Source organism: Lissotriton helveticus, chromosome 10 (genome assembly GCF_964261635.1).
Source record: "Lissotriton helveticus chromosome 10, aLisHel1.1, whole genome shotgun sequence".
In the NCBI taxonomy this organism is placed as follows: Eukaryota; Metazoa; Chordata; class Amphibia; order Caudata; family Salamandridae; genus Lissotriton; species Lissotriton helveticus.
The window spans coordinates 362561618-362588938 of NC_136071.1; the positions used below are offsets into that span (position 1 = coordinate 362561618).

Here is a 27321-nt window from a genome sequence, read left to right on the forward strand (position 1 = left end):
TGTAAGAGGCAAGTAAGAGTCAGTTATTTCAGGTTGGTGGTATAATTCCAAGGTCAGCTTGCTGTAGGAGAGATTGGGCTTTCATCATGTATTTGACCCCCCTGCAGGCCAGCATAGGACATGATCCATCTAGCCATTGGATTACGGCTTGCCTACAAGTCCGAATTTTCAATTTGTTAAAAATGTTCTTTAAAAGCCGTCTCCTCAAGGCCTTAAGTGCCGGGCACACACACAATAAGTGCGGTAATGATTCATTTCGATATCCACATAGGCGACAATGGGGGTCGGTGTGGCAGTTTTTCCAGGCTGGTAGCAGGTCCTTTGAGAACTGTAGGCCTAATCGATGTTTTATATATCTTTGTTTTAACGAATTGTTAAAGTGGCTTTCTAGGTAGGACTGCGGTTTTATCCCGGTATATGAGTTTATCACGGTCCACCCGTGTCGTCTTTTTGCGGTAATTATCTTGTCTTCCAGATAGGATTCCCATTTGACCGCGTTATTTACAATTTTTTCAAAGGTGGCTCTATCTGGGTTCATGTCCCAGGATTCTTCAATTCCTATGCAGATTAGCGATTGAGCCAGGTAGCCTCCCCAACTGTTTGGAACTTGCTGTTTCTGTTGAGTTTCGATTTCTTTCCAGCATAGGTTGTCCAATGTGTTGGCTTCCGACGTGCGAATTTTATGGCAGAGTTTCACAAAAGTTCCCATACTGCGAAATTTTTGATTTAAAAGGCCAAATTCTAGGCGAACCTGCGCCGGAGCTGATGATTTTGGGAGGTTTAGTACTGCCTTGTATACTTTTGTTTGTAGGCTGTTTAACAGCCCTGCTTCTTTACCACACCAGGTGGCCAGTGCGTACGATAAGGATGGTAGGGTTTGAGCTTTGATCACTTTCAGCAGGTGTGAATAATTTGGGCAACTTAGTTTATTTTGTAATTGCCGGTATGCGTAGATCAGAGACTGTGTTTTTGCTTTTAGCTCGGTTTTATGTTCTTTGTTCGTCGGCCCTCGCCCCAATTTCAAACCTAAGTATTTGTATGAAGTTTCCTCCTTTATTGGGGAGCTATTTGCATACCATTTGAATATTTGCTTTTTAGGATCCACAATGCGGACAACCTTGGTTTTATCTTTGTTCAGTTCCAAGCATTCGTGCTCCAAATAGGTTGTCAAGTTATTAATCGATCTTTGTAACCCTATTGGGGTTTGGCTCAGAACAACAATATCGTCTGCATACTGCAGGAAGGGAATTGGGATTTTTGACATGTGGGGTGGATGGCATTCCCCAATCTCCAAGTGATTGACAATATCTGCCATGTACAGGTTGAATAAACTTGGGGCCAGTACACAGCCTTGTTTTAGGCCCTGGTGTGTTCTTATTTCGGCCGTTACACTGCTACCGTCTCCCAGTTTTACTCGAGCCCAGGTGTTGCTGTGCAGGACTATGATAGCCTCCAATAGCTTCTTCGGGATACCCCATGATCTTAGTTTTTCCCATAGCCGGGATCTGTTCACTTTATCAAAGGCTGCTCGGAGGTCTATAAAGCAAGCATACAATCTCGTCCCCCTTTTTCCAGCTTTTTCCTTCAAGAGCGCCAGGGTTGTCAAATTTGTCAATGTACCCATCCTTGGCCGAAAACCAGTTTGGAACATTGGTATTATGTTCGTATCTTCCATCCAGTCCTGAAGGAGTGATAAGAGGCATGATCCATATAGTTTTGCCTCAACATCCGTTAGCGATATCAGCCTGTAGTTCCCTGGCTCGTTGTGGTCACCTTGTTTAAAAATGGGGTGAATTATGCTCCCTTTCCAGGATCTTGGTGGCTTGCTATGGTTGTAGATTGCATTGAAGAGTGGAGTTAAATATTCTGCCCAAAATTCAGGCGAATATTTAAAAATAGCATTTGGGAGCCCGTTTGGACCCGCTGCACCCTCTTTTCTCAGACGTTTTATCTTGTCTTTAAGCTGGTCTGTTGTTACTAGGGAGTCGGTCTCGGCAATCGCTGTTTTTTCTGGTTTATTAAACTGAGGGTTTTCGGGGTTGATCCCGTTTCCAATACCCAACAATTCCTTCAGCTTGACTCCTGGAGTATTAACTCCTTTTCCCAGCAAGTTTTCTGAATGTTCGCAGTTTCTAGTACATACTTTGCACTCCGGATTACAGTGCCTTTTTTCACCTCCCGTCCTGTCGCTGAACATGTTTTCAACGTGCTGGGACCATATACTTTCTCCAATACCTGCCTCCTGTTTTAGGGTATTCCCCCTTGTCAGTTTATTGATAATACCCCAAAATGTACTGGCATTTTTGTGTTTACTAGCTATTAGTAAGTTAGTCCACATTTTCTCTTGGTACAGTGTTTTTGGGCTCCTTAGCATGATCTTTTATTTTTTTCGCATAACTTTCAATTCTGATTTATTTGATTTTTTTCCACTTTTTATCAATAATGCTTGCTTGCGGACTTCACGTGCAATTTTTCTTTTTTCTTCCCTCAGGGTAGTAGTGTACCAAGGCTTTTTGCTAGTGTTGAATCTTATTGGGTTTTGATATGTACGTGGGGGATTACTTGTTACTGCTTCGCATAGGTGTTCCCATGTTTTTACCAGATTTCTTTTTTCTTCCGGTGTTAAACTAAGCAGTTCTTTTTTGATTTTATCCATTGTTGGTTTTATATCCTTTCCTCTCCATTTTAATTTACGTAGATTAAATTTTTCAGTATACCGGATGATGGTATTTTGTTTTTCTGTCTTGGTAACCAACATTATCATTTTGGTAATTAGGGGGAAATGGTCACTTTCCACACGTTGCTCCACTGAAAATGCACTCACCGTTGGTAACAGGCTGTTGCTCAATATTGTGAAGTCTATTGTTGACTTTCGGTTACCGCTTAGAAAGGTTATAGGTATACCACTATTCCCACTGACTTTCTTATTTAGAATTAAAAGGCCCAATTCTTCAAGAACTTGCGTTATCTTGTCATCTTTTGTTAGGTTGCTATTAAAATCACCGGATATAATCATGGAATACGTCTCATGAGTGATTTGCAAGGCCCTGATCAAGGTGAGTAGAGTAATCAGTTTTTCATTTTTTTCCTTCTTGTCCGGATGAACATAAACGTTGAGCAATAGTAACTTACAAGAGCCTGTACCGGCGACCAAATTCTCCGTGAGTTTTATTACTTGTATCCAGTTAACCATGGAGTCTACTTCTTCAGTATGCCATCTGTGTTGTTGGGCGATATACGTTGATAAGCCTCCTCTAGGATGTCCAAAGTTAGAGGGTTTTTCGGCGAGGACGTGACATTCAATGTATCCCGGGATGGAGATTTGGCGCAGGTTCCAGGTTTCTTGTAGCTGTATTAAGTCGTGTTGATCCAAGAAGTTTGCAGTTTCGTGGTCATGGCACAAGCTGTTGAAGCCATGTACGTTCCAGGAACAGAGGCTGATCGTGTGCGGGTTTGTAGCAATGGATTCCTCTTGATTGTCAGCTGTTGACCGTGGGTGTAACATGGTGTCCTTTTCTAAATGGCTCGTCTTGTTAGGAGCATTTTTTGCTCAAAGCCGAAGCCACCCAGGACCAATCTGTTACTTGTTCACGGGTGCCTCTTTGAGCCGCTGCATTTTCAGAGAAAAACTAATTCCTCCAGACACTCAAGCCCTGTTATATAACTAATGCCCAAGTACTTTGCAGAAATTAACTGATCCACAAGCTCATCCGCTCTTTAAGTAGGATGGCCATCGGTTTTGGTTATCTCATTGAGGACTCAGCAGTCCATACAGAATTGCAAGTCAGTGGATCCTTACTTTGGTACTAGAATCACAGGACTAGTCCAAGGACTGTGGGATCTCTCAATGACCACCAGGTCAAACATTTTGGCAACTTCTGCCTCAATGCAGCCCTGGACATCTTTCAGATTTTCTGTACGCCCTGCCCTTTACTGGCAGACTGTCACTCGTGTCTATGTCATACACACAGATAGGAGGCAGGCGACCCCGGTGGCAGAGGGTTCGCGCCTGCAGTCAGGAACGAGACTGTGCTTTGCTGAATGTGACAGCTACGCCTTGCTGAACGAGAGCTGTGGCGTTGGACTTCATTATTGTTTTTATCATCTCCGAGTCAACAGGAGACTAACTTTTTAACCTCACATCTTCAGGGCTCGGTGGAGTGTGGGCGCCATCTTCCTTTGGGCTGGTCAGGCGACCCAGCTCGGCGCCACACCCCCACGCTCCACCCCTATTTATTAGTGGCTCTTTTCATCACTCGCTATTGGAGGCAGGCGACCCCGGTGGCAGAGGGTTCGCGCCTGCAGTCAGGAACGAGACTGTGCTTTGCTGAATGTGACAGCTACGCCTTGCTGAACGAGAGCTGTGGCGTTGGACTTCATAATTGTTTTTATCATCTCCGAGTCAACAGGAGACTAACTTTTTAACCTCACATCTTCAGGGCACGGTGGAGTGTGGGCGCCATCTTCCTTTGGGCTGGTCAGGCGACCCAGCTCGGCGCCACACCCCCGCGCTCCGCCCCTATTTAGGAGTGGCTCTTTTCATCACTCGCTATTGGAGGCAGGCGACCCTGGTGGCAGAGGGTTCGCGCCTGCAGTCAGGAACGAGACTGTGCTTTGCTGAATGTGACAGCTACGCCTTGCTGAACGAGAGCTGTGGCGTTGGACTTCATAATTGTTTTTATCATCTCCGAGTCAACAGGAGACTAACTTTTTAACCTCACATCTTCAGGGCTCGGTGGAGTGTGGGCGCCATCTTCCTTTGGGCTGGTCAGGCGACCCAGCTCGGCACCACACCCCCCGCGCTCCGCCCCTATTTAGGAGTGGCTTTTTTCATCACTCGCTATTGGAGGCAGGCGACCCCGGTGGCAGAGGGTTCGCGCCTGCAGTCAGGAACGAGACTGTGCTTTGCTGAATGTGACAGCTACGCCTTGCTGAACGAGAGCTGTGGCGTTGGACTTCATAATTGTTTTTATCATCTCCGAGTCAACAGGAGACTAACTTTTTAACCTCACATCTTCAGGGCTCGGTGGAGTGTGGGCGCCATCTTCCTTTGGGCTGGTCAGGCGACCCAGCTCGGCACCACACCCCCGCGCTCCGCCCCTATTTAAACGTACCCAATGAGGAAGCGCAGCGGACGAGCGCAGCGGGCGCGACGAAGACGCGCCGAAGTGGTGCCTAAGTCAAGCCCGTCTGCGCCCGTCCGCGGCCGGATGGGGCTAGGGGCGCGTCCCAATGTCCTTTTCTATTCATCCGAGGACCTACGTACTATTCAGGGTCATTGGCCCCTGTCTGTGCCTATTATTAGGCACATCTCTGCTCTTGGCCTTGATCCTACCTCTCATCACATCATCCCTACCCACACGATCCCTCCGCTGCCCTTCGCTCCCGATCCTGGTTCCTTATCCCTCTCCCCTCCTTTGTCTATTATTTTACTCAACACTAGGTCGGCAGTAAGGCATCACCAGGAGTTATTTGTGCTGCTCGATACTCACCAGCCTGATATGTTACTTTTAACAGAAACTTGGTTTTGTGAGTCCTCCCTGCCCTCTCTTTTGGCTGCCCTTCCCTCGTCCTATGTGGCCCTCCGTGCTGATCGATCAGCGGGCAAGGCAGGGGGTGGCGTGGCTCTCATTTCCTGTTCTGAGCACAATTTTCAACTCCTTCCCTCCTCTCCTATTAACTCCACCGAGCACCTTGTGGCTCGCTCTCTTGCCTTTTCTCCCCTGTTCACCTGTTTATTAATGTATCGCCCTCCCCAGCCTTCCCACTTGTTTTTGCCAGCATTTCAGGACCTATTAGCCACTTTAGCGATTAATCACGCTTCAGTCCTAGTATTAGGGCATTTTAATTATTGGCCCTCAGACCCTCATGAATGTTCCGCCTCTAAGCAATTCTCTGATTCACTTGTATCCCTGAATTTTGTCCCTCACTTGCAGATTCCTACACATATCCACGGTCATGTACTAGACCAGGTCTGGTCCCTTAATATCTCGGTCTCTGCCATGTCCGTGTCCCCATGCCCTTGGTCAGATCATGCCTTGATCTCCTTCTCCCTCCGCCTTAAGTCGGCAGCAAAGATTCCGCTTGCCAAAAACACCTGGGCGCGGAACTGGAATAGGGTAGATCTTCCTGCATTGTCATCCTCCCTTTTGAACTCTGTACCTAACCTAGAGGGTCTATCTTCTATCTCTCAAGCCGTTGCCATCGATACCTGGCTTGCTGGAGGCTGCGATACGGTAGCCCCATTACGTCGGATTTCAACCCGAAGATCTAAGGAGTCAAATCGGTGGTTCGGCGATGACCTGAAGATAAAAAAGCTGACCCTCAGGTGGGCTGAGAGGCAATGGAGAAAGGATTACTGCCCTCTATTAAAAACCCATTACATGACTCTGCTGAGCGACTATAAAAGGGCCATATTAGGCGCTAAAACTGCACACTTTTCAGCTAAAATTCTGGTGGCGGAGAATAAATCTAGGGAGATTTTCTCCATCGTTCATGACTTGGCCTATTCCGATAGGGCCACACTTAAGCCTCCGCCCACCCAGTCCCTCTGTGACTCTTTGAACTTTTACTTTCTGGAAAAAATTAGCAACATCAAAGCCAATATCCCACTCCCTTCCCCTACTTTTGCTGAGCCCCTTCCCCCGGTTGTTCACTGTCGTCTCTCTTCTATTCCCCTGCTTACCGAAGAAGTGTTCCTTGCAATACTTCCTAAAGTAAAGTCTGGTTCCCCGGCGGACATCTGCCCAGCCCATATTTTGCAACAGATTTATTCTGCTTGCCCCAAACCGCCAATCTCTCTTCTCAATAGCTCGCTGGCCCAGGGGGTGGTAATCCCAGTACTTAAATCTGCCACCATAGTGCCCATCCTGAAGAAGCCTGGCGCGGATCCTTCTGCTCCAGCTAATTATGGCCCCATCTCCCTTTTGCCCTATTTGGGCAAGGTGCTGGAGCGACACGTAACATCGGTCCTCAGTGCCCATGTAGAAGCCAATGGGGGCCTAGCGTCCCGCCAGGCAGGCTTCCGGCCTAGGCACTCCACCGAGTCCGTCGTGGTGTCGGTCCTGAATAACCTCAGGGAGGGAATGGACCAAAACAACCACCAGTCTCTGGTGCTCCTCGATCTCTCCGCCGCCTTCGACACGGTGGATCATTCCATCTTACTTTCCCGTGTCAGAGCGGCGGGAGTCGAGGGCTCAGCCCTGGTTTGGCCGGTTGGGGGACTTTTCGGCCACCCAACTCAAGGTCACATGTGGTGTTCCCCAGGGCTCTTCGCTTTCCCCTCTTTTGTTCAATCTTTACATCTATCCTTCGATCTTCGCACTTCAGCAACTGGAGGTCACCGTTTATAATTATGCGGATGACCTCCAGCTTATCTTTAATCTTTCTTCTTCTTCTCATTCTATTTCTAATTTTCAGACTATTATGATTTTCATCAGGGACTGGATGAACCACAACCATCTGAAGTTGAACCCTGATAAAACAGAATTGGTTCTTACGGGTGGTTCCTCCAGTCCCTGGAACTCTTCATTCTGGCCTTCTTCTTTAGGACCCCCTCCCACGTCTTCTTCCTCAGTTAAGACCGTGGGCATTAAAATCAATAACCATCTTAATCTTCATTCACAAATAAGTTCTGTTGTCTCCTCTTGTTTTTTTGTCCTTCGAACTATCCGTTCTGTTTCTCGTTTCTTTTCTCCCCTTGCACTTAAACTAATCATGTCCGCTCTGGTGATATCCCGGCTGGACTACGCCAACGCCCTATACAACGGCATTCCAACGTATAGTTTGCGGAAGCTCCAGCTGGTTCAAAACCAGGCGGCCAGATTGGTGTATGGTCTCTCTCGTTCCCATCATTCCACCCCCTTACTGAAGGCATTACACTGGCTACCTGTCAGGGAGCGATCCCTTTTTAAAACTGGTTGCATGGTTTTTCAGGCGCGCCAGGGTACGGCTCCTGCCTTCATTTCTTCCCTGTTAAAAGAGTATACCCCTGCTCGTGAGCTCCGTTCATCCACCCAATCTCTTCTTCAGGTACCCCGTTACAGACGTAAGAAATGGGGCGGAGCCAATTTTTCATTCTTGGCACCATCCTTTTGGAATTCCCTCCCCAATCACTTACGTCTGGCCAGACATTACTCCTCCTTCCGGAAAGATCTTAAGACCTTTTTGTTTACCCAGGCTTTTCCTAATGAAAACTGATTTTACTCTCTGTTCCCCTCACTAGTATTTTCGTTCCTACTGCTAAATTAGTCTCCACAGCGCCAAGAAACCGTGCGGTGAATGTAGCGCTATATAAATATTTTAAATTCAAATTCAAATTTAAATTCAGGTGTCAACCATGGAGTCAGCAAGAAGAGGTTGGCAAACCGTCCCAGCACCTCTTATATTCCCTCTGCTGCTCCTCAGATAATAATTCAGGGGCTAACTGAACCTCTTCCACAGGGCCATCTTTCATGATGCTATTCAGCAAGTCAGGAAGAGGTTCACTGCTTCCTCTACTTCCCCTGTCATAGCCATGATATTCACTATGCAATGTCTCCAGAGATACAGTTTCAGCCTGTTCGCATGGAACAACCTCTAGGGTTCCCTTGTAGCACCTATGTCCACCAAGTAGTTCACCTCAGAAACCTTCTGAAGTATCTTGTATGGTCCACACCATTTCTCCTCTCAAGCCCTGGGACAAAAAGCTTTAGTATCAACATCTCCTGACCTTTAAGACTCCCAGTCAGCATAGCTTTCCTTTCAAACCATTCCTTCATCAGCGCTTGGTGAGCCCGAAGGTTTTCCATTGCCTATCTCATGTATTGCACCATCAACTTCCTGAGGCCAATTACATATTCCACCACAGGCTCCTTTAGACAATCTGAGCTTCCTTCCCACCCTTTTGTGACTAAGGTTAGTAGACCCCCACACTAGGTGTCCATGCAGAAGCTTATAAGTTCTGAACCGTACCCTTTCTGTGAAATGTCTCAGTAGGCGAACAAGACGCATGGCCATAGAAGATCTCACTTCCTACTGAGGTTCTGGGGCAGAGTTCCCATCATGCTTTTCAGTGTCTTGTTAAATCACTCCGCTAAGCCATTAGTTTGTGGGTGGTATGAAATGGAGAAGTTGTATGTCACACTAGCTTGCTCCCACATGTCTCTCATGTAAGAAAAGATGAAGTTGGTACCCCGGTCAGAAATCACTGTCCTTGGAAATCTAACGCTAGAAATATCCCCAGGACAGATCTCGCTTCCACCCGTGCAGTCATGCCCCTCATAGGTACAACGTCAGGGTACCTGGTGGCGTGATTCATTGCAACCAAGATTTACTTGTTGCCTGACTCTGAGGGGGAATCGAATGGAACAACTAAGTCTACTCCCACTTGCTTAAATAAACCAACTGCAACTGATAGAGGCACTAACTCTGCCTTGGTCCTCCCCTCCTGTCTTACCGCTCATCTGGCAAGTAGGACAGGTTCTACAGAACCCCTCTGTGTGCTTGCGCATCTCTGGTCAGTAGAACAGAGAGTCAACCTATCCTGGATTTTTCTAATCCTTAAGTGTCCTGCTAAGGCCACTGCATGGGCCAGTAACAACATAAAGTTCCTGTGCTTTAATGGAACCACTAGCCTCCTGCTTGTTCCTGTCTCTGGATTTACAGGCTCACTTTAAGGTAGGCCATTCTCCTAGCAAACACAGTGTTTCCCAACACTCTTTTGCTGAACTATTTCTGGGCTACCTTCTGAAGTCACAAGCATAGGGCACTCCTCCTGTGCCTTGCAGAAATATTCCCAGCTAGCACACCCCACAGCTCTGGAAATGACCCATACTCTAGCAACTGGTCCGCTACTGGAATCTCATCCTCCCCTTCCCCTGGAGCAGAAGTCATGAGCTCCACGGCCATTATCATCCTGAAGTTTGCGTTTTCCTACTAACTACCTTGTCCTGGTCCTTGCAAATAAGTAATGATCCCAGCTCCAGCCTGAGACTGATGTGCAGCTTGTACTATGTTCAATGCAGCTGATGTTGTCCAAATCATAAAGGGGCAATCAAGGACATCCAGCTCCTTGCTTTTCCCTTACCTGACATCAATCATGACCGCCTTGCCATTGAGCTGACAAGATATTGTCCATGCCCTTTCCACTGGCTACCAAACCTATATCCTTAGTTCTAGGGAGTATCTCCTCAGGCTTAAGGTACTTCCTCTCTACCATAGTGTGGAAGGCTCCAGTATTGCCAATGGCAGGCAATTTCCTTCCATTGATACTTTCTTACTGCACACACTCCATTGTATTAGCATGAATGCGCTTCAGTGCATCTGAGTTCCTCTCCCAAATGTCCATGGGTACTAGGTTGAGCGGAACCGGCCCTCTTGTGTCCGTTCACCCGCATATAGCATGATTTCCAACATGGGTGCTGATAGGTAAGGGACTTTTGCCTCTCTTAAAGTGCCCTACCTTGTGGCACTTGAAGCAAGGAGGTCTTGGATTTCCTGGGTGATGTCCCCTCACCAGCAGGGAGATTAGCATGCCTTGGCCTCCAGTCCTGGTGACACGAGAAGTCTTGCAGAGCTTCCCCTCCTCACGCAGTCTATCTAGCTGCTTGGCAGATTACCATTTTAGCGGTGTCAACCTCTCCTTCTTATAGTCCAATTTCAGACACCAAACGGGATGTAGAGTCTAAGAATTTGATGTTTTATTTTGTGACAATGCTTCTTTTAGGCTCCCCACTTCTCTGCTCCCTCTTCCTCTTGAAAAGCAGTCTATCACAGCAGGTGTGTCACCAAAGCTTATAGTCCTATAACACAGGTCATGGGAGTGACTAGAGATCACACCTGGATTGTCATCTACAGTGATATGTGCATCAAAAGGCTAACCCAGGGCCCTTAGCCCTACTCTTGATTCTCTTATCAGCCCTATCACCTTCCTGAGATGTACCAAAGCCCCTTCCTTGCAACCTCTCACTGAATCAAAGAGCACTCTTTGATGTGTACAGGGAGTCATGGTCCTCCCCTCCACAGTGTGTGTCCTACCAGCTTACAGGAATGCAGCAATACACAAATCTGTCTGGGAGGATCTCTCTACCTCCTCTCTACATTTCAATGTGCTGGCCTTGGTCTCTCTCTCTCCCAAAATAGAACACAGGGCCCTCCATGTATTATACCGTCCACTGGCACACATACACTTAGTGCATGTATGCAATGCACATAAACTGCACAATACTGTATCCTCCATGTACTGTACCACTCCTAGGCACACATACATTCAGCTTGTGCATTTAACATGCAAGTACTGCCCAACACTGTATCCTTCATGTATTGTACCACTCACAGTTACACTTACACCCAACACATGCATGTATCCTGCAAGCACTTTACAGCACTACATTGTTCGGGTACTGTACCACTCATAGGCACATGCTCTCCAGCGCATGAAAACACCATGCATGCAGTACTCAGTGCTGCATTATCCCTGTATTGCACCCTTCCCAGGCTCACATACAGGCCAGCAGGGATACACTGTTTCTCTGCTGCGATGCACCTCACACAAATCTAATATAGGCCAAGGGTGAGTTAGGCACACTGCAGCACAACTTTAAAAGTGAGCGAGTCTGTAAGTCTCACTCCAGTGACACAGATTAAAAAGGACCTGTTCACTAGGAGTGAACAGGTCCTTTTTAATCTGTGTCACCGGAGCGAGGTCTTCTCTCAGACTCACGCACTTTTAAAGTTGTGCTGCATGCATGACTGCTCTTAACTTCTGGTGAAGGCAGTAACCTTCCACCACTATGAGGGTAGCGCTTTGGGTACTCCTCCCAGTCCAACAAGACCACAATCAGTGAGACAGCCCTACGTCATGATGCACACACATCAACTGTGTTTGCATATGACAACAAAAATCAGCCTTAGGGATCCAGGCATCAGCACTGCTGGGAACTGAGGGCAGGGGTGCACGTCTATCACCTTGTAGATAACTTTTCCGACCCAAGACTTTTGCCAGTTAAAGGACCACTTATGATATGTTCATATACAGATTTGTTTTTAAAGTTGCAAAATTTGAAAATGAATCTATATAAAAGGCAATAAACAAACAAGTAGTTTAATTTTGGAAAAACTAGTCAGTTTCTCTAACTAAATGGAGTGCTCATTAGATCTGTGGCCTTCACTAACACTAGATATTTATAATATATTCAAGCCCATCCAGAGCCAGTTCTATCTTGTATTGCCCCATGGTTAATGATTTGGGTACCATCATAATCTCTGCTTTCAAATATATCCATCTATCACATTAAAAGTGTAATTTATCCCGTTACCTAAGAATGATTGTTGATTTGTTGCAATAGAGACCATGTTTTGGACCTATACTTTCTCTAATGGCTGTGAATCCACTATATCACTGATTGTTATGTGTGGGGTCTCAGAGGCTAGCCTTTAATTTAACCCTTACAGCTGGATGAGGCGCTAACCACAGGACGATCAAGTGTGCCATTGATGGCAGTAAGTAACAACAACATCTAATCTGTAACCATTAAGCATTATGCAGATTGTATCTTTTTACGGCAAACTACCAAAAGTTTATTCTTGAAGTCATTATAGAGAGAGAAATTTTTGTCACAATATACAAATCTAAATGTCTTTTCAGGCCCGCTGTACCTTTTCCAGAAAGACCGCATGTATTAGGGCTTGGATAGGCATAGCATTAACTTCAGCACATGTTCGGGTACATAACAGAAAATGCTCAGTGATACCCAATAGAAAAAGTATAAATCAATATAGCATGTACGCTTGGAAGAGTATCTCATTTTATAAAATAGATTTAAATGAAAAGTGATAAGGTTTCTCAGCGAACTTACAAAAACAGGATGATGCCTGGCTAAGGTACCTACTGAGCATTTCCTTCTCAATTGCATTACTGGAGACATCACAAATGACTTCAAGGTGACGTCTCAGCTGACTTTCTGGATGCCTGTATTGGTAACATCCCCAATGAAATCACCCATGACGTTATTGATGACATCACATATAGTTTCAACAACAGCATTCAGGTTGAACTTCAAGTACAGTGAGAGTATTTGAATGTGATTTCAGTTACTATTACTCTTTACGTCACTTCCCTGACACTTAGTTGACTCCGACCAACCTGCCTGACTCCCTGACCTTTGGAGATGAATGTGAGACTCCCTATGGGACAGCCTGCCTCTTCATAAGAGATTTCCATTTCAGAGTGTACCCGCTTGTACTTTTTCGACACTCATACTTGTTCTATCGTGGTGTTGATGCACATGGTTTATGACTGCACGAGAACTCCTCAAAGTGTTTGCTTGCCTATGGTTTTGAACTATAGTTTTCTATAATTGCAACCAGTCTATATCACTCTGGAATGTACCTCATTAGGTTTTCCCTGTCTAAGTTTGTGTTTTTTATTAGATTGTTTCCATGGGTAAGCACCACCACGCTCTAGCGATTTTTATCATACTGACTGTTATTCAAGGTGAAACCTACATAAACTAAATATAACACATCTTTTATAAGCAACTATCTAAAATAAACCCATCAATCATACTTTCATTTTTCTTTATTTCATTGGATACTGAACCCCAGCATGTGCTCTGAAGTTTGTCACTGTGAAGAGAAGTTACCATGTTTAACTGACCTCCAAAAGTCTACTTGGGGAATCACTCTGTGATGGCCGGTATCTTAAGGGGATGATCCCGGGCCCAGAGTCAATGATTATGTCCAGTTTCTTAGACGGTCTGTGACAAAATATTGAAACCACAAATATCGCCGTTTATAAATATTGGGTCAAAAATATAGATCACAAAAATACTGTTATTCCATACTTATAATGTAAATACCAGAATATCCCTCCCAAAATATTGTTATACAGTAATATCGAAAATAGAATATTGTTTATATATATGCAAGACAAGAAAAGACAAGACAAGACACAAGATTACACCAATAGAGTGCTATATATACACAAATTACCGGACAGCAAAAATGGACTTCCATAGTAACAGGTCTGAATGATACATACAGAGCAGTATTGGCCATATTGGAAAGTCTTCAGAGATTTCTTCATCTAAGAAAATCATGTAGGGCATTCACAATAAAAACGTTACATTCATGAAAAGAATAACAAAATAAATACAAGTTTCCAAACAGTAATGCATCAGTTGTCAAATGCTGTACCAGAAGTCAAAATTTCCTGTATCTGAAAAATGCGTACCACACCAATGAAAATATGGCTGTAATAGTATTGTTGAAGGTAGTACAAACTGAAATTCTGGTGATATCAGTCAATCAAATAATCATTCGTATGATAATACATGCAGATTCATTCTTGCATGATAACACACACCTCCCGGGTTCTTTTAAACTCAATCGAAAAACCTCCAAATAAACACATCAAATGTCTAAATGCCCAAATATTGATGAGGTAAGAACCAATACAAGAGCAAGTAATCAATGTAACACAGGGTTCATGCTCATGAAGCAAGACCTCCATGTAGTCAAAAACAGGGACTAGTGCTCCTGAATGTGAGTGGAGGGTCGGCAGGACTGTGAAGAGAAGAGGTGTATTATGGTAAAATACCATACCTTTCATATTTGAAAGAACCACAGAGGAACTTGGGTAGAATTGGGGTATCACAAGGAACACACAGTCTGGTAATATACAATGGACAAATACAAAAACTATAAATAAAAAAGAAGAAAGTGAGCTAGAGTCTTATCTACCAGGGCTCCACCCAAACGTGGCATCGAAGAAAAGGATAGGAAACATGTGTGTGTGCCTGATGATATGAAATGGGCCCCTTCCTTTCCTCCTGTAAACAAAGAAATAAGAAAAAAAATTAAAATATTGTATAAAAGGAATCTGTAACATACATTTTTGTACAATATACAAGTACCTCCGCAGAAGACACTGTAGAAGAAGGTAAGTGTAGTGCAAGACATGGTTCCACCGGGCACCATTGGGTAGAAATCACAGGACCCATCAGGCACAGGGGAATGGAACAAGGGACACATACTATCAGGGGTAAAGGAACTCCAGGCAGAAATAGGAATCATCCTCATCCAGGTTGAACCCTTCTGGGCTTTTGGTCTGCACATCAACAAGGTATCTGGATTCCTTTTATTCTGAGTTTCAGCACTCTAGCCCCACCCGGGTGCTGTTATGTATCTGTGCAATAGCACAGTAAGTCAACAGAGAGCTGTTGGAGAAATATTTGTGGAATTAATGTCTCTCTACAGGATAGTGTGGGTCATTGTTGGTGATGGCCCTCATATGTTCCAGCACTCTTTTCTTGACCATCTGTGTGCCCACGTATCTTAATCCACAAGGACATTCCAAACTGTATATCACAAAGGTGGAACTGTATGTAAGGAACTGTGGGATATTTTTGGTGATGTTTTGGTTAGCAGTCACGAACCCTTTACGCATCAGGCTGTTCCTATAAGCCTTACAGTGCCCACACAGAAAGAAACCCTGCAGGTTGTGTTCTTTCAACTGTCTAGGTATTGTGATGTCACTCTGTACCAACATATCCCTCAGACTACGACCCCTCCTATAGGTGATTCTAGGTTTCTGCTGTACAGTTTGTCCCATAATCGGAACACTGGTCAGGATGTCCCAATTTTTGGTCAGGATTCTCTCTCTGGATATACTTGGAGTTGTTATTATGAGTAGAGTAAGGATAATCCTAGTCATCTTGTCATCTCATCATTTACAATCCTTTGTGGAACTGAACAAAGTCTGGGCGCTAGTAACTTTTCTGACCATGTTCATGGCTTGTTTTAGAACCCATTGAGGATAACCTCTCACTGTAAACATTTTGCACATGACCGATTGTTCCCTTGCAAAACCATCCTCAGTGTTGCAATTGCGTTTCGCCAATAACAATTCGCCAAAAGGAAAACTCCACTTAAGGGTATAAGGATGACTACTCAGAGTATGCAATAGACTGTTCCCTGCAGTTTCTTTGCAGAACAGTTTGGTCTGTATGGAGTTCTGTATAATCTCTATTCTGACATCTAAATAGTCAACTGTGATGCTACTCATATGATGTGTCAGAGTGAGGTTGATGGTGTTCTTGTTTAGTTTCTCAATCAATCTGTTCGCCTCTCCTGTCCCTTTCCAGATGTGGAACAGGTGATCGATGTCTCTCAACCACAGGATGACCTGTTCCAACTCTGGGAAACACTGGCTATCTTTAAAAATCTCTTCCCCCATAGGCCTCAAAACAGGTTTGCGCAACTAGGCAGAAAACCTGTTCCCATGGTGATACCTAACACTTGTTTGAACAGGGACTCTTCAAAGGAAAAGATGTTGTTAGTAAGACAATGCTCAATCATATCAAGAATCATGTTTGTATAGGTTTTGAATTTCACATGTCTAATTCGAAGAAAGTGTTTGCACGCTCTAATGCCTTACTGATGGTAAATAATGGTGTACAGGGAATTGACATCTGAAGTGATTAGGATAAAATCCTCTTTCCAATGAATACCATCAAGTTTCCCCAAGAAATCCTTAGGGTCCCTTCCATATGATGAAAGGTTAGATACTGGATCTTTTAGAAAATGTTCTGCATACGTTGACACATTTTCAAGGTCACTTCACAACCTCAAGAAGAGGCAGTAGGCCTCCCTGGTTGATTACTGGGACCTTTGTGGGCTTTCAGGAGCAAGTACAACACTGGAAATTTGGGGAAATCTTTTAAAAAAAACAATAGTCTTCCCACTCCAGTATGCCCCTGTCCTTCCGATCTGCCAGTTTGCCCCTAATGTCAACCCCACTGTTGTCGTATATCTCTTTGCTGACTCTGATGTAAAAAGTTGTGTCACTTAGCTGATGATGTGCTTCTGTAATGTGCATCTCCCTAGTAAGCAAAACAATATTCCCACCCTTGTCTGCAGGGCGTAAGATTTTTTGGGGGTCATCTGCAAGGGACTTCAAAGCTTGTTTCTGTGGGAGAGTAAGATTATGGTTGGGTGTGATTTTAAACCATTTCTTTTGGCAACATTTTATAAGATTTTTTGTGACTGTCTCATGAAAAGTATCTATATTTATGTGTGGTAGTATGGGTAAAAGGTCGAATGAGGTTTAAATCCTGGTCTGGCTGCTGTATCAAGGGTAAAACCAATAGCTTCAAGTAACATGTCAGTATCGCTACCCCCAATTTTCAGCTTTTCTTTAGTCAGTAACTCATGTAGGGTCAAGAGAGTATCAATGTCCCCAATGTTAATATCCAACTCGGGGTCACACGTTGTGTGTTCACCTATGTTCACCCACCTGTCTTTCTTGGCGAGTAGGACCACTCTCTATTTTTCTTGAGTTTGTTTAGGCTATGCCATTTTTTAACTTAAGTTTTCTAATATACTTGAACAGGTATATGCAAGTCTCAGCATTGTTAAGTGGGACTGTGGGACAAAACAATAGCCTAAGCAGTGAGTGGTTTTCTCCATGGTATTTAACTGTCTGGAGGAAAGGTTAATAATGGTGTTATTCACCATAACGATGTCCATCAGGTTGATATCTTAAAGCCTGTAGTATTTGTTCCCATGCAGTCCATTCCCCTTCCTCTGCCTCTTTTCCTATCTTTGGGCCCAATTACAATCCCATAGGAAACGGCTCCAACCCTTGGTCGGAGCCATTCCTACTGCATCGTAGTCTCCTGTTCAGATTAATTTCCGACCAACCCATTTGGATGGAGTCATTCGGAAATGAATCCAAACCAGATTTCTGAATAGCTTTCGACGGGCTTGGATAGCCCATCTGCCATTCATAAATCCTCCTGTAATCCCAAGGGTGGCTTTTTCCGCCCAAGGGATACCAATGTAGGATTCCAACAGTCTTTCTGTGCCGGCCTTTTCAATACAGAAAGGCTGTGGGAAGTAAAATTTGGGGGCCCCCAGCAGAGCCTCCTTGGTTGCAAGGCCTCCGGATGGTGGCCAAGGTGATTCCTGCACCCCGTTGCAGGCACCGTGAGGTGCTTGTCATGTGGTGCAGTGATGGACTGCACCTCTTCCCTTTACACTGAGAGCATGCAGTCTAGTCGGAATGCATCCTCCCATTGCAAAGAATAGAAGTGTGACCAACGGTGTTCAGTCGCATCCTAATTGCTGGGTTGGGACCACCGACAGGAGGTCGGTCAGTCGGTCCCAATACCCAAACGATGTCGGACGGACTCAGGTCCGTCAGACATCGTAATCGGGCCCGTTGTCGGATTTTTTTCGCCTTTTTTACTAGAACCCAGGATGCCCGTGTTATCATGCAAGAATGAATTTGCATGTATTATACAAATGATTATTTGATTGACTGGTGTCAGCTTCATTTCAGTTTATGCCACCGTTGACAACACTATTACAGCCATATTTTCATTGGTGTGGTACCCCTTTAACACATACATGAAGATAACGGTATCCCTGGAGACTTTCCAATATGGCTGACACTCTTCTGTATGTATCATTCAGACCTGTTACAATGGAAGTCAGTTTTTGCTGCCCGATAATTTGTGTCTGTGTAGCACTCTATTGGTGTAATCTTGTCATGTGATCAAGGCTGCGTTGCAGCCGGAACGCGTAATGATGAGAAAAGAAAACGAATCTACTTGCCAATTCCGACATCCTGAGAGTGCGTCTTTTCCGGAAAATTGCTTGCAATCTGATGTTGTGATTTATTACCCGCCTGATCCACTGGGATACGCACCACCTACCTCGGGTCTGATGGTCCTGGTCCTGGAAGGAACGTCTTCTTTTGGAATATATGTGTACATACACACAATAAATAAAAAAAACATAACAAATGAAGTAGACTAATTTAATTACAAATAAAAAATAAACAATATAAAAAATTACATTTTACTAAAACTCTATCAAGTATTACAAACATTACTAAATAAAAATAATATAATTTTTAAATACACATAAAAATTACAATAACATAAATATAAACAGTACTTTCAAATCGTAGGAATGATTCATATACTATTAACACTCCAATCTCTGCAAAAGTAGGGAAAGCGTTGGACTCAGGAGGAGTAAAATGTACTATTCCTACTCCAGTCAGTGCAACAGTAGGGAAAGTGTTGGACTCAGGAGGGGTACAAATTGCTATTACCACCCTCATCAGTCCAACAGTAGGGAAAGTGTTGGATTGCCGAAGGGATAACATTAACTTTTCCCAGTGCAGTCGGTGCAACCGTAGTGAAAGTGTTGGACTCAGCAGGGGTTACAAATTACTATTTCGACTCCAGTCTGTGCAACAGTAAGGAAATTGTTGGACTCCGTAGGGGTACAAATTACTAGTTCCACTCCAGTCGGTGCAACAGTAGGGAATGTATTGAATTGCGAGGGGTAACAATTACTATTTTCACTCCAGTCTGTACAACCTTAGCAAAAGGGCTGGACTCAGGAGTGGTACAATTTACTATTCCCACTCCAGTCTGTACAACAATAGGGAAAGAGTTTGATTGCGGAGGAGTAAAATGTACTATTGCCACTACAGTTAGTGCAAAAGTTGGGAAAGGGTTGGACTCAGGAGGGGTAACAGTTTACTGTTCCCACTCATGTTAGTGCAACAGGTAGGGAAAGGGTTGGATACACAAAAGGTAAAATACTATTCCCACTCCAGTCTGAGCAACAGTAGAGGAAAGCATTGGATTTTGTGGAATGGTAATATTTACTATTCTCACTCCAGTCTGTGCAAGAGTAGAGAGAGTGTTGTTCCTTCATATGAATAAAATGTTTTTAAAACTACATTAAATAACAAGAAATATAAATATTCAAATATAAAGTATATGTATATAAAATAAATACAAATTAAACATTTATCACAGTGTTTATCACACTGTTTAATAAATATTTTAAATTAAAACACATATTATAAATATAATTAAAATACCACACTATATTCTCACAAAAAACATATTATTTACAATTAAAAAGCATAACACAATAAACACATAACATAATAAACTTTTTTAAATAACTATTTTTACATTTATTATAACTTAAATAACTTTTACTCTATACCGCTACAAACTAAATAACACACACGAAAAATATGTCTTAAGAATTATAATAATTACAATTAATAATTATCAGTTAAATGATTAATAGTAATAAAGTAGATTATTTAAATGTAATTAATGTCTCATCCTTTAACCCTACAAACACAACAATGCACACCGAATATATAAGTAAAAAAAGTCTTATTAACATGAGTTATATAATTGATTATCAATTAAACAATTAACTGATGATAAAATAAACAGAACTTATTAACTTCCAACACTTTACCCCTACAAACCCAACAGCCCTCACCTGATATATAGCTTAAAAAATATGTTAGTTACATAGGTTACATAATTAATTATCAAGTAAATAATTATAAATCATTAGGAGTAATTTATAATTTCTTTCACACCCTTTACCACTGCAAACCCCACAACCCACACCAAAATCCTAACATAATAAAAATAATTAATTAATTACCCAATTAAAAAACTAAAATAATTATTTACCAATTAAATAATAATTATAAATTCATTATTAATTAATTATAATCAATTTACTTCCTGCGCAGTCCCCCTATAAACCCCACAACCCACACCAAAAATATAAATAAAAAAGGTAATTACACAATGTATATAATTATTTATCAATTAAATAATGAATAAAAATTCAACATTAATTATAAGTTATTTATAAATAACTTACTTCCCACCCTATACCCCTACAAACCCCACAAACCACACCTAAATCTTATTGTAATAAAAATAATTAAGTACTCAACTGAAACAATTAAATAATAATTATAAATTAATAATTAATTAAATATAATTAATGTACTTCCCATCCTGTCCCCCTATAAACCCCACAACCCACTATTGCACTAAAAATAACAATTAACTATTACATTAGGCTTAAAAACAAAAAATAATTTACAAACTATATTAAAAAAATAACAATATTTATATAAACAATTTATAACATATACAATTAAAATATATACTAATATACATAACAATAATTAAACAAAAATATATATTTTTGTAAATGACATTATCATAGATATTTTTAACAATGATATTAACAACAGATAGTTTTAGCATCAATATTGCTTACCTTAAAATCGACATTCTTTTTAACAATATTTTTAAACACAATATTTGTGCATCACAATATTTAGAACTCGATGTTTTTGTATTTCAATCTTTTTTCGATATTGGTCCTTGTGTAAATTCTTGTTAGCATGATGTCATGATCCTTACACCAGATATATGTTTGCCCTGACCCACAATGCTATTCTTAGGTTGTATCTCTATATAACCTCATGTCACCATCTCTCTCACTTCTCTGTACTTCCCTCCTCAGTGTCTGGAGGCTGGTGTAACTGGTCAGAATGGACCCCATGCTCCAAAACCTGCGGCACAGAGGTAATCACCAGGTATCGTACATGTGCCTGTCCCAAGCCTCAGAAGGGCGGAGCGGAGTGCGACGGAGTGCTACAGTACCATGGTGAGACAGGAGTCCAGCTGGAGAGGAGGCAATGCCCATCTGCATCTTTCTGCCCAGGTACCATACTAAAAACTACATAATCATTTGTGAAAGACAATGTGTCTGACTTGCCCATAAAAACCATATCAGGCACCAGGTGCAGCATTTTTCTATTCCGTTTATAATTATGAGTAATAAATTGCAGCTGTTTCACCTGCAACATAATGTAACATCCATGATATGCCATGGCACTGGTATATTGAACTCATTAGCACTGCCAGCAGACAGCCATAGCTGTCCGAGGGCAGATGCTAGAAAGACCTCTCTGACTGCCTATTCAGAGCTTCTTTGCAGAATCAGGGGGTTTACATAACACACTGGAAAGGACTACATCCGTATTCTGCATTCATTTATGTTTATGTTTAGAGTGCTGAATGAAAGATCTGTGCATTAATTGAACTTTACATGCGTAATTTAAGTATGCAATGTGTTGGAAATTGGGTGGGTTTCGGTGATGTGCATGCACAAAGTGATTTTTGAGAGATTCTTCTAGATCCTCCTCCTTGTGCCAGTACTTACTTCATCATAAAGTCAATTTCAAAACCTGAATTTTCACAAGGAAATATCCATATTTCTGCTTTTCAGAGTTTAAGATACATTGTTGATGCTAATTTATTTATTGACGAGGTAGTCAACATTCTCAATGTTTTCTATCAACGGTTTTTCTTATTTAAAAAGGCTTAGATTTTCCGAGTGTGTCACTTGGCAGATAATCCTGTTTTACCTAAGTCAGTAAGATAGTTCAGTGAGCTAAATATTTTCTCCTGAGATCTGTTTGCGATATTGGATCCTGGCATGGTAAACTCACTCTTCCATAGATCTGAGGTTGATAAAAATTTATACTAGTTTTAAGAGGGTAAATAAATGTTGTTTAAGAATGTTTCATATAAAGTTCTACATAAATAACAAATTATTATTCCAAAGTCTTGCTGAGCAGACCCGGACCCTAGTTATGAGTGGCAGAATTTCACAGGCATTGGTATCTATGGCTAGAATTTTACTACCTAAAAATCTGAGTGTTTTAGGACCCTGAATTATTGGGTCTTTAAACGCCCGACCCAACCATTCAAGGCCTAGAGACACTGGAGCTTTCTTTGTTGCTCCAAGTTCACAGGATATGGGCAACAATACAGCCCAGCCCCTCCCAATCCTGCAGCAGCATGGAGGAGCAGGCAATAGTCCACCCCCCCCAATCCACCTCCACTCCTGGACAAGCATATACATTCTCTGATATAGCCCCAGGCTGATGCTTTCTGCCTGCTGAGAGCAGGTGGAAAATGTCAGTTCTCTTCTTGTTTTGAATTGAGGAGAATTGCCTGGAAAATGACCAGATCTTAGAGTCTATGTAATAATACCCCATTCTGGGGAGAAAATCAGGATATCTGGATGTTGGTTGATTCTGTCCCTTGGGTATTCCTGCACAAAATTCCAGCATACTCCTAATGAAGGCCGATCTCCTTCAGTTTTAAAGGCAAACCCTTGCTGAACACTCTTTATCACCATTTTTTGTGTGTTTTCACAGACAAGGCCTTTGTAAACAGGCTATTGTCTAAGGTCATTTTCAAATTTTAAAAATGAAATCCTTGCTCAGTAGTTAATTAAGTTTATCCCTGCTACCACCACCCCTACTCTTTGCTACCTGCAAAAATGAGTGATGCATTCAGTTATTTCATTGTTTATGACTGCAAGGGTTTTTTCCATCACCTCACCCTTCACTCCTACAGGGTGAGAGGGACTTCTCAAGAAGAAGAATCTGAAATGTCCCCTAGTATTCTTCTCCATTTCTGTGATGTGAGGATTTAGGAAAACACCCGCTAAAATGATTCCATGAACATCACTCAGGGTCCTAAAACCTGGCTACAGTAGAGTCTACGCTTGATCTTCCAAAACACCAGTGTAAGCAATCGGGTTATTTTTTTGGGGGGGGGGAGGGGATGGAAACCCCACTCAAGCAACAATCACAGTCCTTGTCAGGGTGAACCACAAACGTCACTAAATTAACCTGCGCTTAACTCTCTGGTAGTTTGGCACAACAGTAATCTGGCTTAACTTAAAGGCACTGTTTAAAGTATTTATGTAGCACACAAAAAAACACACTTGAAAAATCTGATGAATTGTAATAAATAAAATGCCTCCAAAACTAATGGAATCCAATCAACAGAACCAGAGTCATGAGTTTTTAGTGAAGACTTGTTCATAAAAGATCAAAGAGCCAACCGTGGGTATCCGGTTGCCTGAAACAGGGGCAAAGTCAAATGTTCAGGCCGACGGTGCCAGATACAACAGGAGGATTTTGCCTGGCCTCGGCTTATCTTTTGACTTGGAAAAAATGTCTAAGAAAAGCTCCTGAGAAGGTAAAACTCAATGGGACAAGGCATTCAGCGATTCCCCAGGAGAAGGTGTTGTCTTTAGGAAGCCGCTGGATGGGGTTGTTGCAAAGATTTGGACATTTCTGGAAACTCTAAAATCTCCAGTGAGACACAGTTGTAGGCTGTAGCCGAACAGGGCTTCATGATGCCAAATACATTTGCTCAGAGGTCCTGCTGAACAAGATTTTTTTCTCCTGTGGAGAAGAACACAACAATTTCTAAAAGATGCATTTTCAGAATTGGGACTTAAAATCTGGATTTGCGATTGAAGAGGATTTTAAATTACCATTACTGTGGGTCAAATATGACATATCTGCCTGCACCCAATCAAACGTTAGCACTTATTAAAGGTAATAACCCAATTTTATCACATGGGAGAGATAGGCCTTACAGTAGTGAAAAATGACTTTATGAGTTTTTCACCACAAGGACATGTAAACTTAAAAACACATTGTACTTTTTAAATACAATGCACTCTGCCCTATCAGCTTTTTAGGGCAGGGCCTAGCTTAGGGGTAACATATATAGTCAAAAGGAAGGTTTAGGCCTGGCGAAAGGTTTATTTTGTCAGATTGAATTGTCAGTTCAAAACTTAACTACAGGTTGTAGTGGCATGCTTGTGTCATGTTTTCAAAGTCTAGTTTAGTGGGTGGCATAATGAGTGCTCCAGCCCCACAAGTAGCATGTAATTTACAGGCCCTAGGTACAAGTAGTACCATATATAAGGAACTTACAAGTAAACTAAATGTGTCAATCAAGTGTAAACCAATCGTACCATGTTTGAGGGAGAGAGCACAAACACATTAGCACTGGTTAGAAATGGTAAAGTGCACAGCCTACTAAAGGAAACAAAAAATAATTCAGAAACTAGGACTGGTAAATGCAAAAAGTTACGAGGAAGTCCAAATTAAGCTGTCAAGTCTAACGAGTCGTCCCAGCTGAAAAGAGGGAGAACTATCCACCCTTGTGGGAGTTCTCATCACTAAGGCGGATAAACCTGAAGAGACTATCAACATTGGAGTGGTCTGTCCCAGGGCGGTGCTCAACCGTAAAGTCTATTCACTCTAGGGAGTTGGACCACCTCAACAGTTGGGATTCTCACTCCTTATTTGCATGGACCATCCAAGGGGTCTGCGGTCTGTCTGAATCTGGATGTGAGTCTCAAACAGTTATGGTCTCAACCTCTCCTGTGACAGCAAAAATCTCCCTCTCAATTGCACTCCAACTCTATTCCCTGGGAAGGGCTGTACAACATTGCCACGCATTCTTTGACCACACATGCCTTTACCATGCATCCTTTACCACACAATGCCTTTACCAAGCAATATCTTTACCATGCGTGCCTTTACAACAAAATGGTAAGTATTTATACTGAACGTGAAACCCCAACTTTTTAATGTTAGAGAACTCCTTGTTTTTATTTTTGTCCCCTCCCTTCTTCTTTTGGGGATTCCCCCAGATACCTTTTTGAACACTGTCCCTGAGGTCTGCCTTCTGAACAAGCTCCCTAGGTGATGTCAGTTTGCTGTCAATCAGGTGTTGGTGCAACTCTGTAAAGTAAGTGCTGAGAATGTGCTCACTCAAAATCAGGTCACATAACCCATGGAAATCACTCACTTTACTGCCCCTCTCCCAACCACTCAATGCCTTACTGAAGTAGTCAATGAAATGTATGCAAGACTGATTTGGCAGTTTCTGTCTGAATAGTATAATTTAATTAACAGGCCCTGGGTACATGTAGTAGCATATAGTAGGGACGTATAAGTAAATTAAAATGTGCAAATCAGATGTAAGTCAGTTTTACCATGTTTGAGGGAGAGAGCACAAACACTTAAGCCCTGGTTAGCACTGGTGAAGTGCACAAGGTACTAAAGCCAGCAAAAACAAATTAAGAAAACAGGGGGGGTGAAGGCAACAATTTTGGGGTAAGAGCACACCAAGGCTTTCAGGTCTGGCAGCCATATTTTCTAACATTTGGTGAATAAAAGATTTGGATCCCAGAATGTATGGGTAATCTATTGATAAGTAACTGGTAAAACAGTTTAGTAGGGTTATGCATCCCCTGCAGTGCTATATGTGTAGTCTGAGCATCACAATGTTGAATTCTGAAAAACGAACTATAGGGCCATGTGAGGGCCATGCCTGTCTGATTTGTCGATCTGTTTTTCACAATCCCCCCTCATCCGGGAGAGGATAGAGTTATGCTGGCTTATGATGTGACTTGGCCACCATCCCCTCTGATTACTGTACCTGTGTGGGCCAACCTGTGTGTGTGCTTCTATTCCTTGTTCCCTAGCATATGGGGTACAAACCACACAGGAGTGCACAAGACATGAGATGAACAAGTAAAACCATACAACAAATTGTTAACAGATAACGCTCACAGTGATGGAGGGAACAGCACCATTTACTTTTTAAGGGACATGCAAATAAAACCTTATTTTAGTTCCTCTCTCACTTCCACAAAAACCTTTGTAGTGGCCACTTAAGGAATAATCCTTTCCTTGTAGTGTAATGCAAAGTGATGGAGCTTCAATACAGAGGGACCGATTCCAATTCGGTAAACTAATCCATACGACGAATCGAATCCGTAGCCCTTTCCGTACGAATCGTACAATTCCGTCCGAATCGCGTAGTACGATTCGTATGAAAAATATACGACTAAATTGTTGCAAACCGTATAAAAAGCACCGGAAAATCCGTACGATACGGACCCTCAAAATAACCCGTACGAATCGTAAACATGCTGTATGACCCGACAAGTACGATCCGGACAAGGGAATGAGAATGCGATTCGTACGGAAAACATCGGGTATGAGCAATTCGTACGGAGAGCTACACAATCACATACGCACCGTACCCCTGCAATCATGGGGTGTACGCACCGTACCCCTGCAATTATGGGGTGTACACACTGTACCCCTGCAATCATGGAGTGTACGCACCTTACCCCTATGCACCGTAACCCTACGCACCATACCCCTATGCACCATACCCCTATGCACCATACCCCTATGCACCGTACCCCTACACACCGTCCCCCTATGCACCCTACCCCTATGCACCGTACCCCTGCAATCATGGGGTGTACCCGGGGGGGGGGGGTCCGTTTCGTACGCGGTTCGAGTCGAAATCTGCTTTTCCGGACGTTTTGAGCTCCCGTAGAAAAAGAGTCGTACGGAGTGTTGACGAGACGAATCGTACTTGCTGGGTCGGAAAATGCTACTTCGATCCGTACGGACGTGGCGTACTGCGTGTTCCGAATGCAATTTGTACAGATTTTTAAGTTGTATGGTCTTTCGTATGATTCGTACGGAGATCTGCTTTGGATCCGAATCGTACTTCATCGTACGTACGGGGACGTTTAAGGGTACGATTCGTACGGGAAATATGATCCGTACGGCTTTTT

The 27321-nt window shown here is 42.8% G+C and overlaps 1 protein-coding gene across 1 annotated transcript in view; it reads left to right on the forward strand.

Moving 5' to 3' along the window:
- Window positions 1–27321, forward strand: part of LOC144784018 (SCO-spondin-like) — a 1726865-nt gene that overhangs the window by 1036455 nt on the left and 663089 nt on the right. Inside the window, exon 80 of the mRNA XM_078662721.1 lies at window positions 21361–21561. Coding sequence (XP_078518847.1) covers window positions 21361–21561 — 201 coding nt within the window. The remainder of the gene's footprint in view (window positions 1–21360; window positions 21562–27321) is intronic.